The 13,749-nt window shown below is 41.0% G+C and overlaps 1 protein-coding gene across 3 annotated transcripts in view; it reads left to right on the top strand.

Annotated features, from left to right (window-relative positions):
- Positions 1–13,749, top strand: part of TRMT11 (tRNA methyltransferase 11 homolog) — a 281,391-nt gene that overhangs the window by 55,827 nt on the left and 211,815 nt on the right. For 2 of the 3 annotated variants that reach the window (XM_052645824.1, XM_052645826.1), the window contains one exon: positions 4,376–4,548. The exons of the other annotated variant lie outside the window; for it this stretch is intronic. In XM_052645824.1, coding sequence (XP_052501784.1) covers positions 4,376–4,507 — 132 coding nt within the window. In that variant the 3' untranslated portion in view covers positions 4,508–4,548. Of the gene's footprint in view, positions 1–4,375; positions 4,549–13,749 lie in introns of those variants that run through there. 3 annotated transcript variants of the gene reach the window in all.

The following is a 13,749-nucleotide window of genomic DNA, read 5'->3' as shown; positions in this document are numbered from 1 at the left end:
GAGATACTGAATTGAAAAAAAAAAATCTGCAGATATTCTTGGTTGAGATGGGCAGGGAATGTGAATAGAGAAGAGTTATCAAAAGGTGATGAAAAATATGTGGAGTTGAATATCATCGTCTCAAGTGTGATCCCTGGTAAACGGAACTAAAGATAGGTTGAAAGAGAGAGAGAAATAAGAGGAAAAACATTGACTTTGCTATTTTATTCAGCATCAAGGTAACATAAGTTCTGAATGCTGCAAATGGTATTTTTCATAAGGACCAGAGTGTACTGTTCATAGGTGTGATATTTACATGTATCTGTGTGGACCGTAAACGTACTGAACCTATTATGTGCAACATTTTGTGAACCACGTCTCTTCCACTTAGATGAAAATGGTAGTCAAAGTCCTGGAGTGTCTGGCTTGCCCTGAAGCAGACTTATGCTGTTAGTAATAGAACAGCACTTGCCAGATCCCTGGCTGAACAAGGGATTTGGAGCTTTGGGGTTCTTCAGGAGTTTTTGTTATGAATGTCTGATTTTGCAATCAGGGGGCAATCAATCCTTGCATAAGGAGGCATTCTAGTATAGGACTCACATTAAATCTTCTCTACTCCCTGGGAGATGAATAGGATCCCCTCTCCGCCCAAGACTTCCCTGGTGGCTCACGTGGTAAAGAATCCACCTGCAATGTGGGAGACCTGGGTTCAATCCCTGGGTTAAGAAGATCCCCTGGAGAAAGGAACGGCTACCCACTCCAGTATTCTGGCCTGGACAATTCCATGGACTATTACTACATGCGGTCGCAAAGAGTTGGACACGACTGAGTGACTTTCACTTCACTGCCACCACACCCCCACCCTCACCCCCAAAGAGGTTTCATTTCTAATAATAGTCTTTCCCCACTTTTCCAGTAGCATGTATTTCTCTGTCACTGGGTCTCTGTAGCACTGAGCATATGATCTGTTAAGAGGCTTAGTTTGCTTTTACTGTATTTTGAGTAAATCTTGAGGTCTAAACTAGTCAGATAAAGAATGCCATAGCTAGTACATGTTTTCTTGGTAATCATTCATTGGTATAGGTTATAATCATCACTTTGAGTTTTCTAGGCTTCTGCTGTTCATTCCTAGTCTCTGCCTCTGATCTTTATAGTCTTGTCTTTATTTATCATCAGTTTGTCCTGTGTATATTCTTGAAATCAAAGGCAAGCTATCTTGTTAAGCTCTCGGTTTGTCTTCTGAGGACACCTGTCTTGCATTGTGCTCTGACTTTCTCTCCTGCTTCCCCTCGTGAGCTGCATAGTTGGCAGTTGAGGTAGGTTAGGCGCAGGAGCGACTGAGCCCCAGTCAGTTCCTGGCCCATGCTGGTCTCAGCTGTCTTACCACACCTCTGCCTTTTAAGCTTGCACACTCGCATCACACATTTCTGTCCTGTCATACCCCTGCAGCCCTGGAACATTCGCTAAACTAGTCTGCAGTGCATTTTGGTGTAGAGGTGATCTTGCATGGCTTAGAGGAGTCACAGGGAGAAGAATGGACAGAAGGCAGAACTGAAGGATCTCACTGCCTGATACTGTTCTGATCCCTCTTGTTCAGAAGGGGAAAGTGAGAGGACATTCAGCAAACTGATGTGAAATTGTATGTCACTCCCAAACGTTAAGGGAAAAGCATCAGCACTGGGGAGAGTTTGGACTCGTTTGGATTCAACCAGAATGCTGGTGTAGTAGATTGCACTTTAGTAAGTTGTATTTGATCCCACTGTGGAAAATAGACTAGAGAGGGAACCACAAAGGCAGGGCAACTGGCTGTTCAGGAAAAAAGCAAGGAGAGATGAGGAAGGCTTAGACTGTAGTACTGGAGTTATACATGAAGAGGAGAAGTGGATGTGAAATGTTCAGGATGTAGAACCTCAGGTTACAGGACTGACTCAACGAGAGAAAGAAAGGGAGAGCACTTTGACCCGGGTTTCTGATTTTGATGACTGGGTGGAGAATGACACAAAGAGCTGTGAGACGTAATAGCAGGGGAGATGTCACTTCTGGACATAGCTCTGTTTATAACTAAGGTATTTCTGCCAGGATGAAACTCATGCCCTTCAGCAAGTAGACAAGTTTCCTAATGCTCTTATTTGATATATGGACAGAATGCAGAATACCTGGGGGAACAGATGAAGGTGTGACCCGTCCTTTCTCATGACTCCTCAGTCAGACGTTTGATCAGAGTTGGCATGTGCAGAGGCTAAATGCTGGACCATTGTTCTGTCCTGGTGCTCTCCCATGTCTGGTTCTGAGATGTGGACCTTGAGTCCTCCCTTCAAGTCAGCTGTCCTCCTAGGGTTAGGGCATCTGTGGCTCCTTACATCTCCTAGTAGGAAGATTTTGTGTCATTGAAGTAATTCTTTTAGTTAGTAGAACTAAGTTAATAGCACTTCTGATCCAGTTCTCTTCCTTTCTGGGAGGCCTTTGTTTATCACATGCTTTGTTCCCAGAGATACACCTGCTGCTTGAGTTGAGGAAAAAGTTAGCTCTTTGGACAAAAAAAAAAAAAAGTCCTCATTATGTTACATTTAAAGAGTGTAGTCCCTGGGTCTGACAGACCTGTGTTCAAATTCTAGCTGTGTTTTCTTGGGCCTGTGCTCTTCAATAATTCATCTCTAGATGTGATAGTAGTGTGCTTATCTCTTAGAGGTGATGAGTTTATATTAGATAGTGCTTATGAAGCATTTGAGCTTCCCTGGTGGCTCAAATGGTAAAGAATCTGCCTGCAATGCAAGGCACCCAGGTTCCATCCCTGGGTTGGGAAGACCCCCTGGAGGAGGGCATGGCAACCCACTCCAGTATTCTTGCCTGGAGAATCCAGTGGACAGAGGAGCCTGGCAGGGCTACAGTCCATGTGGTGGCAAAGAGTTGGACGCAACTAAGCAGCTAACAGTTCCACGTCTATGAAGCATTTAGGATGGGGTGTGGGTATGTGTATCTGACTCTTTGCTGCTCCTTGCTCTGTAGTCCACCGGGCTCCTCTGTCCATGGGGTTTCCCAGGCAAGAATACTGGAGTGGGTTGTCTTTTTAGCTCATAATAAATACCACATAAATACCGTCTTTCTTTTGGAATTTTTTAATTTTTTACCTGTAGATAGGTAAAATTTCTTTTTAATCTTTTGACGTTTATATAGCCTGAAGTTATAACCACCATCATGTTTTCATGTGCTTGCAAGAATTTGGAAGTATAGTATTCCTAGTGCCATAGAATTTAAGTAGCCACTTTTTTTTTTTAATAAAATGAATCAGGAAATCTTGGCGTGTTTAATAATTTGTTTCTTTTGTGTGTGATTTTTAAAAAAGCATTCTGGGGCAAAATAGTTTCGAATAAACGAATCAGCCAAAATAACTTGATTTTGGCTAAACCTGGGCTATTATTAATATTATATATGAGGGAAAGAATGAAGGTATTCATCTCATACAGGAATGAGGAAAAATACAAGAATATTTTGAGGATTGTTATATTCCAAATATATTTGTAGATATTGTTTTATACTGAAACCAGAGTAACAAATTAGGCTTCATATTTTCTAATTGTGTCTCCATACCTGTTCTCCAAATCGCATTAATCCTTGTGCAGTAGAATATGAACTTGCAGAAGGGCATGGGATATGTGGTTTTATTTCTAATTCGATTTTTGTCACATTTTGAGGCGACAAGTGAAATTGACCAAGAAGCTGATGTGTCAGTGTTTTCTGTCAGTCTTCTTATCCTTTGGTTTTCTAAGCTGAAACATGACAGTCTGTCCCAGTTTCATATTTCTGGTTTCCTAAAGATCTGTCTGACCACTAGTCCTCACCTGTCTTTGAAGTCTCAGAGTGTGAAGACCACTTGTTTAGCCTGTATCTTCATCTACTGAGGTTAAAGTTGCCAGGAGTAGTTGATGTCATTAACCGAACGTGGACATATCCCCAAGCGGTTTTACTGACCTGTATGACATCATGCAGAGGTAGTAATTTGTTAGAATAGAAGCTTCTTCGCTCAATGATTCTTATAGTCAAAGAAGGCTTCTGTCTGTGCTGAGCAAGGAATTGGAAGATGCTGGTGGCTGTCCGGACTAAAGTTGTGGGAGATGGTTCTCCCTGTTTTCCCTCTTACCCAGTAAGAGTATTTGTCTTCCTTGTGCGGAGGACCGTTGGGGGGATCAGGTGAGGTGAAGTAGGTGAAAGTACTTTGGATACACAAGCATGACCCAGATATAAAATGGTGGTATATTTCCAATTCAGATGTGATAAAGGGGAAACAACTCTCTGTATACCAGAGAGTGAGATTTTGCTTAAAGTAACTGCTTTGCTTGCAGGCTAACAGAAGAAGTAACTCAAACATCTTTATTTTTTGTATTTTCCAACCAACCAGAACCGGGACCAGTATTCACATCTGCTGAGCGATCACTTTCTGCTGTACCAAGGTCATAATTCCTTCCGTGAGAAATATTTCAGTGGGGTAACAAAAAGAATTGCCAAGGAGGAAAAATCTAGCCAGGAATGAAAATTTAAGATTTTTGACAACGGAGAAAGAATAAGGATTTGATAGAAAAGACATCTGGATGTGAATTTTCATGTATAATACAGAAAATGTACTGTTTTAAATAGCTTTATATAATAAAATACATTCTACAAAGTACAATTCTTTTAACGTTAGCTTTGTTTTATAGACTATTTTGTTGTATGTGTCTTTTGAACTTTAATTTATATTTGTACTTTCAAGTATTATGGAAATTGAAAACAGTTATATTTTTGGTAATTAATTTATAAAGGGAACTAATCACATTGACTTTTTAAACATAATCTGCTGGATATGTTATAGGCAGTTAATAGTGGTTGAGAATTTGTTCATTAGGTAGACTTGTTTATTTTGTTTTTGATTGTAATTGTTTTACATTGTCATTGTCACTAATAAAGCTTACTGAGGATTTCTAAAATCATGTAGTATACAGAGGGGGTGTGATGATGGAAATGAAGTTTTATTTATAAATCCCAGGCAAATAAGTAGTAACAGTGATCATGTTGATAATGAGAAAGGCTAGGACCTGACAACCTAAAAAGATTCCAAACTCCTTGAGGCCTGTTCACATCTGAAGTTCGTCTGTACCTTGGATTTGCTTCTGCATTCCTAAACCTTGACTGTCGGTCAAGTTAACTACCCACAATTTTTGGTTTAGAAAGTAACTGATAGTTAAAGCAGTAACAACAACACAAATCCTTGATGGTTCCCTAATGGTATTAAGTCTAATCAGAGCTCTTTGAAATAGAAGCTATATTTTTCTTGAAGGAGAAACTTTGCTGAGTCCACATTGTGTCCATCATGAAAATATCTTGTTTGGAAACCACGATACCCATTAATTCAGGATGCTAATAGCTTTCCTGCTTTCAGTGGCCAAAGTACCTCAGCAGGGCGGCAGTAAATGAATCCTCTCTCTCTAACCAGAACCTATTTTTATTTATGCTGTTATTATTATTTTAGTGTTACTGCTGGCTTTTATGGACTCACAATTTGAATGTGCATAGCTTAAGACTTCCAGAAGACCGGTGCTGCCCAAGCAGAAAGGGAGCAGGCCGTCTGCTACATCCTCCCTCTTTTTCTTGTTCTGCAGCTCTGAATTTCAGCAGATCTGAAACAGTTCAGTGATTATTTTGTTTGGGTTTTTGGATGTGATTTGTGGTACGCTGGGGAAAATCTAAAAGTATTCAAGAATGATTTATTTTCAGTATTTCTGTTGTAAACCGTCTCATTTAAAATTTTTGGAGGTTGTATGGGGAGTGAGTTTGAAAGTTTGTAGCTGACTAAATTTGGAATATGAAATTTTAGCCTTGCCTCGTTTTTTGGTTTTCACAAAAATTAGTCCAAATTAGTTCCAAATTAAATCTGGAAAAGTTGCAATGTTAATTTTAATCATTTGTTCTAAAAAAATGACCCTACCTTAAAAAAAATTCAAATTATTTCTTATTACCTCTAATGGAGGTCTTCTACTCTTTAATTGTTCATTGTTGTGAGATTGTTTTCACTTGTTTTAAGGTCGGTACCCAAAAGTGAAAGAGAAACTAATCACTCTCAACCAATTTCGATTTTAGAGGTCACACGTCCTCTTATTCTAGAAAGAACAACTTTATTTTCTGGCATCAGGATCTTACTACTTTCTGCATAAGTTGAAGAAGATCATTTCCAGGATTGCTTGAGTTTTATGTATATTCTTCATGCACTTTACTAGCAAGAATATCACCTAGCATAATGCCTGCATGTTAGGTAGTCCTGTAGTATGAATTTACAGTGTAATCTGTGAGTGAACCTTAGGTGGTCTCTGGGCTGGCCTAGTTAATGTTCATAATATGACAGACTCTATAATTTTGCTCCTGGCATCTTGGTGGTGTTTCATCAGAAGTAACCTGCTTCCCATCCATTCTGGTGGATTTTCTTTTCTTTTTTTCTGTGATAGCTGGGAGGGAATAGTGGAGTAGGTGGTCTTTGGGGTATTTAGACAAAGTGACCAGCAGATTTAAAAAAAAAGTTTCAAATCTCCTATAAATTTCTAGCCGCTTCCTGCCCAGGGTAACCCGGGTTTAGGCCTATACACCGCTAACTTCCTTATGACTAATTCTTTAAATACAGAGATTGAGCAGTAAAATATTTTCAAACTGTTTAAACTCTGGAAGGTAAGTAAGTGTTACAACTATTCCCTTATGGTGAAAATTCGCTTAAAATTTGATATTTACTATAAGGAGAATGATGACTACAACTAAAGAAATTTATTTCAAGTTTGGTAGGGAAAGGTAGAGTATGAGTTAATGGACGGACTATAGTGAATGTGTTTACGTTATCGAGTGAAAGATGTGCTTTAAAAGTTTGGGACAGAAACAACTGTTTAGGTAATATGTTTTATTATACTCTTATAATCAGGGATGACTTTTTTTAACATCAGGAAATTAGATGTTAAGGTGGTTATCTAGATGCCAGTATAAGCAAATCTGACTCTTGAATCAAAGGCCTTAGTCGTTCGGGATAAAAAGAAATAACCCATGCTGGAAGTATTACCAGGTATTGCTAATCTCAGGAGATATGTAATAATGCATAATGTTTATGTTTTAAAGAGTGAAGGTGACATGTTTGGGGGAAAATGATCTTTCTACTGCATTCTAATCTCCCTTGTAAAAGCACTGTGGAACTAAATTGATGTTAATAGTTCTAATGGGGGGAAAATCCATTGTAGATAAAGCAGGGCATAAATTAATTAATATGGAGCATAGGGATAGAAATGGGAGGTAATTGTGGCTAAGAACATTGATGATCTTATTGTTGATTTTTCTGTTTGACCAAAGGGAGTAAATTATACCAGAATAAGGACTTTGACAACTCACAAGAGCATATTTTTTCTCCATTATAAAGTTATTTAGAAAACTAAACACTTGTAAGGATCTTTTTTTCTTACAAGAATTGTGTTCATAGAATAAGCAAAACCTACTTTTATTTCCAACTCACTCACTCCCATTTTTCTCAGATATTTATCAAGTAATGTGGTTTGTAATCCAAACCAAAAAAAAAAAAAAGTGCTTTAATCCAGAACATACACATGGACACAATAATACTAGACTGATGATGTTTGTACTTTACAAAACCTTGAGAGCGTCTGTAAAACAGAGTGGTTTGAGAGCATAAGGTCTAGAGTGTAAAGAATTGTAATGGAATGATAAACATATCTGTGATTTGGTCTAGCCATAGAATCATAGAGACAGCACATTCCTAGCAAAGCTCACTAGGGAACCTGACCCTCTTCCCTCAATAGAGGTCTGCCTCAGGATGTTCATATGTTTCACTAGGTAGGATAAGCAAGTTGACATTTAGGCATAACCAAGGCCAACCTGGAATTTGGCTGTTATCCCTTCCTTCATAAGCCATTGTAGACAGGCTTTTAGGGGGATGGAGGCTAAATTCTCATGGCAGTCTCCTAAGAAGCCTGGGTCACAGAACAAAATAGGCTTAAGAGATGAATGTTAAGATAAGCCCACTTCACTTTATGTAACTGCTAGTCCTATTTCTTGGGATATTAGGATGTTCTTAGTATATTTTTGTTCTAGCATTTGAATGTTCTTACTAAGATAATTATATCACAGTGATGCCAAATTGAATCACCCAAAAAGGAATCTGCTTTGACCTCTATGACTTTAAAATCTCTCCTTTAATCAAGCCTTCCCATCTCTCTCCTGAGGGCTTATCAGAAGAACTCTATTTTGTCTAACATCCAGCAGCAGAGATTAGCTGGGCTTATGTGTGAAGTTAGTCAAATTTTAAAAATGGCTGAGGAGAAAATTAAAATTGGAAGTGAAATGGTACTTGGGTTGGGCTTCCATGGTCTGCCTAAGTATTGTATCTAATATGTTGTACATTTGTGAAGTGAATCAGGATGGTCAGAGCTGGTATTGGTGAACCTTTAAAAATCTGTAAAACCTCTTTAAACACTTGTAAGAATCTTTTTCTCTTAGAAGGATTGTATCCATAGGGTAGGTGAAGTCTACTTTGATACTGGTTTGTTTATAAATCATGGACTGGAGTATCTCACAAGTTTGAGTGCTTCCAGCACAAACAGCAAAACTTTTTTTTTTTTATGGTACATGTGTGAGCACCCTTGAAAGATAGAGACATAGTGTCTCCCCCTGCCTGCTCCCCCTTCTAAAAAATAGCAAAAGACTGGGCTCTTGTCAAAATTGAACACTTGAGCCAACCAACCTGATACTGCCAATGTGGAGTGAATCAAACAGACTCGCCGTGATGAGAAGGGCCCAGCAAACCTCATTTGTCAGATGGAGTTGCTGTGCTCAAGAATGCGATTGGCATAGCCCTACTTGCATCTTGGATTTAGATGAAAAGGTGGTAGCTATCCGTTTGGGGAAAATTTTGTCCCCCATTCCACACTGCCTGAAACAAAGGGAATGGCTCAATGGTCTCCTTGATTCTTAAAGGTTACATTTACGGTGGGTTAAAAATACTTTTACGTTACAATTAGGCGATTCCTCTAAGTGCCTTTTGCCTCTTTCACTGAAGGATCGGCAAGACTGAAACCCAGTAGTGCACAATGGGCTGCCGTGGCCAGTCCATTTTAGCACCAGGCACTCAGACCCGAAAATGGGTGTGGTTGACCTGGTCCATGGGCAAATCTCAAAGCTCTTCTCATAGCTCCAGCCAGTCCCCTCTTTGCTGAGACTTGTTATATTTTTACTGACTTTTAGGCTATTGCTGATGACCTATGGTTTGGTCCATCACTTGGAAAACTACAGATTGGTTGACTAAAGATACCCTTGCTTGGGGGCTACCAACAGCGGAAACAGACAGCTGGCTGCTGACAGCTGTCTGGGTCGTTCTCTGATGAAGCCAGCTAGAAGAAAGCTGTTGTCTGGGCCGACACCACCCAGATTGCCATCCTGGTGGCCTGGATCCAGCGTTGTCCCCCATGTGACTGCACACCCGCCAATATGTAGACAGGACACAAAGTAAAGGGCTGTGTTTCTGACGCAGAGCTACTGTTCGGTGCCAGACTTAGGACTCCTGCCAAGAAATAGGCCTGATTGCCTTGGGGTGAAGGAGGCCACGTTGCGTGGAGTGCTGTCCAGCCTGCTCCTGGCAGATTGATGGTTTCGGGTCTTGGCCCCCACTCTGCTGCTTGTGTGCCACTGCTGTTGGCACTTTCTTCGGTTACAGCCTTGCTGTTCCAGTCTGATCAGTTGACTCCAGCCACGTCCCTTTGGCCCTTGAAACTAAGTGGTGTCACATGTTTGGCTTTCTGAACCATTGGTATGACAATGGTATTATACCTTTTATTGCAAAAGCCACTCAACCATGGGCTGATAGTCAAGGTATTTGATAGACTTTCCATGCTCCCTACCATCCACAGGCATCTGGAATTTTTGAGCTTTGGAAATTTTCTCTGCATTGTTCTATGTTTTCTCTGGCAGTCGTTTACCAAGCCTTCTCAGAAAGGCTTAGTAATACATTGCTCTAGAGTTAGCTCTGAACAGTACAGTGTTTCGTCCTTTGTCAGACATCTAAGTCTTTTAATTGTTGGATTTCAGCCCAGAGACAATTGTTGATTAACAGCTTGAGCCTCAGACTGGGAAGGTTTCCAGAACCAAACCCAGAGAGGGAGCTATGACAATCTGGTCCAAAAGGAGCCCTCTACCTGGTATGCTTTATTATTGATGTTGAAGCTGGAAAATCAATATTTCAGCCGATTTATTATCTTTAATTTTCTTTATATTTTCCTCTAGAGCCCAAAATATGTCAAAACATTCTTTTCTATTTTATTTTAATGATAACTGCTTTGCCATGTACCAGTTACATGTGCTCCTCTACTTTTCCTTTTTTTTATTGTAAGGACTAATTTTATTTGTTGGCGGTGGTGGATCATAGTTGCTGCATACAGGCTTTCTCTAGTTGCAGAGAGTGGGGCTCCTCTTCCTTGTGGTACACGGGCTTCTTTTTGCGGTGGCTTCTCATGTTGCAGAGAACAGGCTTAGTTTCTCCGCAGAATGTGGCATCTTTCTGGACCAGGGATCAAACCGGTATCCCTCGCATTGCAAGGTGGATTCTTAACGGTTAAACCACCAGAGAAGCTCCCTGCTTTTCCTGTTATACATGTTCTAAGGCTTGCTTGCTGCTGATTGGTTGATAAAAGGCATAAAAAGACGGGGGTGTGTAGGGGAACTGCTTGTGGTTTGGAATCACTGAAGGGAGCAACCGAATAAGCCTAGAAATTATGGCAGGAGGGCTTTCTACTTTGCCTCCTGGGGGCGGGAGGGAAGCTACCTTGGGAGTTTCATGGGTGATATTGGCAGGCTTGGTCTATCACCATCACTCCAGTAGTGGTTTGGAATGAAGGGAGATAGATGAGAAGCTGGAATGCTAGTCAGAGGGTTGTTGCAGTCATCCATCCAGCTTAGAGATGTGAGGATCTCCACTAGAGAGCAGTGACAGTAAAGATTGAATGGAGAATATTTAGAAGATGAAATGAGCAAGTCCTGCTGATTGATTGATTGCACACAGAGATGAGTAGTGGATGATGTCCAGAGTTCCAGCTGGGTGACTGGGTGGATGGCATGACACACAATGGAATAGAAAATAGAAAAGACCATGTGTTTAGGGTTTGGACAGACAGACATCCTGAACTTGAAGCCTATGGAACAGGCAGAGAAAACTGCACAGCAGACTGTTGAGTATTCAAGGGCAAATCTGGATAGTGGTTGCAAATTTGAGGAGCAGAAGATCCTTGCCTGAGACAAAGAGCCCCTGAGTGAAGATACCCCACACCGGTTCATTCTGTTGCCCTGTCCCCTTGCATAATGTGTATGTTTAGCAAAGAGAATTGGCATGACCCAACACCTGTCAGACTGAATGAGGTAATTCCAGAATTACTATGAGAAATTTATATTTTAATTACAAATATAGTGAGATATAGTAAGATGAAATTCATCTAGTGAGATGAATTGCTGCATTGCACTGTTAGAAGCTGCAGAGAGCAATCCCCCTGGCTTTGGGGTGATGAGCCCCTGTCCAAACTGGATGAATGCATACACCCCATTGATTGTATATGTTCACGAGCCTCATCATAGAACTTTAAAAACTGACAAGCTGTTAGTTGCCTCGAAGGAAAAACCTGCTAAAGAAACAGGCCACCATGGTTTGGACTCTGGATGTGGAGAAAGGAAAGGAAACCTTGAGTATTTTCCTCTTCTCCTTATCCTTTAAAAATACTTCCCTTTTCTCTTTTTTAAGTAACTGCTTAATAGCTTTTGGGTAGCAACACAAAAATCACACAGGGTAGGCCAGAATGTGGGGAAATTTTTAATTAAGTTGAGAGTTTTGTTTGCCCGTTATTAAAAAATATTGGGCCAAAATCCCAATTTCCCTCTATCTTTTTTTATATATACTTATGCTTTTGGCAGAGTCCATGACAAAACCTCTTCCCAGTTAGGGATGGGCCAAAAGCCTTTTCTGAAGCTCCTACTAATTTGGATTAAACTGACTGATTTTAAAGCTTCACACAGAAATTTTGCCAAGAAATGTCATAAGATCCCTTGACATTTAATTCTACAGTCTTATCTTTTGGAGCAAAACAGATGAGTAAATTTTTATTTTTTTATTTTTGCCTTTGTTAGCTTGTTTTCTTAGTTTTGGAAAAAACATATCAAGAATCTGGAAACAACAGAACTTTGTTTTTGCCTTCAGTTTGGCTTTCTGAACCCAAAGAGAGGTCTTGCATGATGCTAACTGGGTTCCTAAGGAAAAAAAGGGCAACATGGTGCTGTGGAAGACATATTTCCATGAGCTGTTGAGTGGTCCATGAGACCCAATCCTGCAGCAGGTGATCAACCCTCCACGAGACTCGATCCTGCACTGGTCACCTGGTACACCAGACCAAGGGTTAGACCTCGAAGCCAATCAGGTTGATCTCTGTATACTTTGTTGTCATTCTTGGCATTGAAAAAGGTACAGCCCCCGTCCTCAATGAGCTTCAAGTCCAGGGGGCCAAAAGTCATAGCAAATAACGAGCTAAGTAGTCAGGTTTCCAGAGGGTAAGTCCATGGTGAGTATGAGAGGAGCAGTTAACCACTTTGAACAGTGTATAGTCTTAATGATGTGTTTCTGATCCTGTGACATGACATGCAAGATCTTGCTCACCTTGGAGAGTCTGCCCCTGCCAGGGCCAGCCAATTGTGCGAGGTAGTAAAGGACTCGCCTCTCATATGTACACGGAGCTCAGAGCCTATAAACCCCTACCTCCTCCTTCAGGCTCTCATACTTTGGGTCCCTGTTCCCACGTCATAATCACTCAAAGGCCAGGCACAGACAATAGGGACAGACCCTACACCCCAGAGCCCACGGAAACTCCAGACTAGCCAATCCCAAGGCTCCTCACCCTGCTTCTCCGTTTGTTCCTGTGGGAACCCCCATAAAGGAAACCTTTATTTATTTGCTTATAAATAAATAAAAACCTTTATAAAGGCGCTTAACCACATTTTTCCCCTACCTCCCCTCTTGCCTCCTGACAAATCTGTGTGCACCGGCTTGGCAAGGCATGCCCTCTTTTGGGATCTTTGATGAACAAACTCTTTTCATTGACAATGGTATTCTGACCTGCTGGTCTCAGCAAACCTGAATAATCAGGAAATGTACATTTTCAAATACAAACAGTGGGAGACGATTGGGTCCAGGAGCACTTTTGAGAGAGGCTGACATCTAAATTGTTTGTCAACAAAGTTGACATCTTTCTTGTTTGACAACAAAGGTCCGTCTAGTCAAGGCTATGGTTTTGCCAGTGGTCATGTATGAATGTGAGAGTTGGACTGTGAAGAATGCTGAGTGCCGAAGAATTGATGCTTTTGAACTGTGGTGTTGGAGAAGACTCTTGAGAGTCCCTTGGACTGCAAGGAGATCCAACCAGTCCATTCTAAAGGAGATCAGTCCTGGGTGTTCTTTGGAAGGAATGATGCTAAAACTGAAACTCCAGTACTTTGGCCACCTCATGCGAAGAGTTGACTCATTGGAAAAGACTCTGATGCTGGGAGGGATTGGGGGCAGGAGGAGAAGGGGATGACAGAGGATGAGATGGCTGGATGGCATCACGGACTCGATGGACGTGAGTCTGAGTGAACTCCGGGAGTTGGTGATGGACAGAGAGGCCTGGCGTGCTGCGATTCATGGGGTCACAAAGAGTTGGACATGACTGAGCGACTGAACTGAACTGA

The sequence above is a fragment of the Budorcas taxicolor genome, chromosome 9 (assembly GCF_023091745.1).
Source record: "Budorcas taxicolor isolate Tak-1 chromosome 9, Takin1.1, whole genome shotgun sequence".
Classification (NCBI taxonomy): domain Eukaryota; kingdom Metazoa; phylum Chordata; class Mammalia; order Artiodactyla; family Bovidae; genus Budorcas; species Budorcas taxicolor.
Note: the sequence above shows the minus strand (reverse complement) of the source record. Positions and strands in the feature narration are given on the sequence as shown.